The sequence below is a fragment of the Salvelinus sp. IW2-2015 genome, unplaced genomic scaffold, assembly GCF_002910315.2.
Source record: "Salvelinus sp. IW2-2015 unplaced genomic scaffold, ASM291031v2 Un_scaffold4371, whole genome shotgun sequence".
NCBI classification, from domain to species: domain Eukaryota; kingdom Metazoa; phylum Chordata; class Actinopteri; order Salmoniformes; family Salmonidae; genus Salvelinus; species Salvelinus sp. IW2-2015.
Window position 1 is genome coordinate 30,728 of NW_019945641.1, and position 1,977 is coordinate 32,704.

A 1,977-nucleotide genomic window follows, 5' to 3' on the forward strand; every position below is an offset into this window, starting at 1 on the left:
GCCATAGGGACGAATTCATATACTGGTGGGATATGAACTAGGGCGGGGCCAGATGGCCGACATGTCATATAACTGGTGGTGATACTAGGCGGGGCCAGATGGCCGACATGTCATATAACTGGTGGGATATGAACTAGGGCGGGGCCAGATGGCCGACATGTCATATAACTGGTGGGATATGAACTAGGGCGGGGCAGATGGCCGACATGTCATATAACTGGTGGGATATGAACTAGGGCGGGCCAGATGGCCGACATGTCGTATCTAACCAGGTGCACACCCCTTTAACCCCTATTGCGTGTCTGTGTTTCCCAGGTAACGGTCAGTACTCTGGATAGACGGAACCATAAGTTGATATTTAAGGTTCATCTGATGGAACTGGACGAGAGAGTTTTACTGGACTTCAGACTATCCAAGGTAGGGGATACGGACGTGTGTGTGTAATACAACTGTGAATGTACTCAGTTGACTATATCTGCCCATCTTTGCAGTATCCTGCATCACTTCATGGATACTGATGGTGTGTGTGTTACAGGGCGATGGTCTGGAGTTTAAGCGTCTCTTCCTGAAGATCAAACAGAAGCTAAGTGACATCATCAGCACCCAGAGAATACCACTTCCTGTCACATGATCAGCTGCCATCTACGTCATGGAACACACACCAGAAGATATCAGGCGGTGTGCGGTGTTTTACTATCCTCATGCGTACCGGAAATCCCCAAAAGTCCCCACCAGGAGAGTAAAACAAGGAAAATTCTCCTTTCCCAGGTCCCCATGAGGATATACCATTTTAAGCTAAGGTAAAATGATTTTGAATTAAATAGATTTCAGGTCCCCACAAGGATAGTAACACATATGGTGTGTGTGTRTGTAGTTGCAGTAGCTGCCACAGCTGGGACCATAAACAGAAAATTATCCTCACCGACCATACTAATCACTTATCACAGGCATTCTGCTGAAATGATTCATTATGATAAGTAGCCTTTACTAGAGAAATGTCAATTTTGAAATGAAAGAGGTGTGCTAATAGTCAATGGGACAATTGATAACTACAACCATCAAACTAGTAGTAGTTTAAAGGAGAATTTAAAACAAATGGTGGAGCACAATGTTATAAATGTATCTGTACTCTATTATTATCACATCAATTCAGGAAATGTCTCTCGGTATAGGTCTGTCTCTCTCGGTATAGGTCTCTGTCTGTCTCGTGTTGGTGTGTAACCCTTATTGTGTATCAAATAAAATAAGTTGTGATAAGAACTGTACTTTATTTCAACCTGGAAGGCAGAACAGACAGGTGCTTAGGCTGCATTCACACCATCTCCTATATTTGTAAATACCAGCATATGACTTGGAAAAATACACTTGCACGCCCTTCCAACTGGTAATTACTAGTGGGAAACTCGTCTATCATCTCTGAGCTTCGACTTCTCCCACATGCTGAACTCTGACATCACATACTAAGGAAATTACCTTGATTACACATTTTTGGAAGTTAAATGCAATAGCATAACATTATTTATGAAAAATGATCTATTAGTATGGTATTTGAACACTATAATGTTTTTGAGCATGATAGCTGTACTTTTTATACAAATTGTATTTGCTGAGTTTCCCACTTGTTATGAACGCAGCATTATCCAGTATGTATGGATGTGTGTGATCTTCAGCCCGTTGCCATGACTGTGATGGTGACGTTGACAGGTTCGTTGTCCTCAGCGGGTAGAGGAGGTGAGACGGGGGAGGCTGCCCTAGGAGAGGACATGGATGGACCTAGAGAAGAGATGATTCATTTATCATAGAACTGATTGGATTTATTAACATGTTAAAGATCCAGTATATAACTTTTTGGGTGACGTGACCAAAATTCATATAGAAATGTGAGTTATAGATCTGTCATTCTCATTGTAAGCAAGTCTAAGAAGAGGTAGATCTGTTCTATGTGCTCTGTATGCTTTTCTTAAATTTGCTTTTGTC

The 1,977-nt window shown here is 41.9% G+C and overlaps 1 protein-coding gene across 1 annotated transcript in view; it reads left to right on the plus strand.

Annotated features, from left to right (window-relative positions):
• The window catches only part of LOC112077194 (serine/threonine-protein kinase Chk1), a 26,086-nt gene extending 24,826 nt beyond the window's left edge, over positions 1-1,260 (plus strand). The window contains 2 exon segments of the mRNA XM_070441600.1: positions 316-417; positions 536-1,260. Of these exon segments, the coding sequence (XP_070297701.1) occupies positions 316-417; positions 536-631 (198 nt within the window). The 3' untranslated portion in view covers positions 632-1,260.
• Positions 1,261-1,977: the final 717 nt, after the last annotated feature.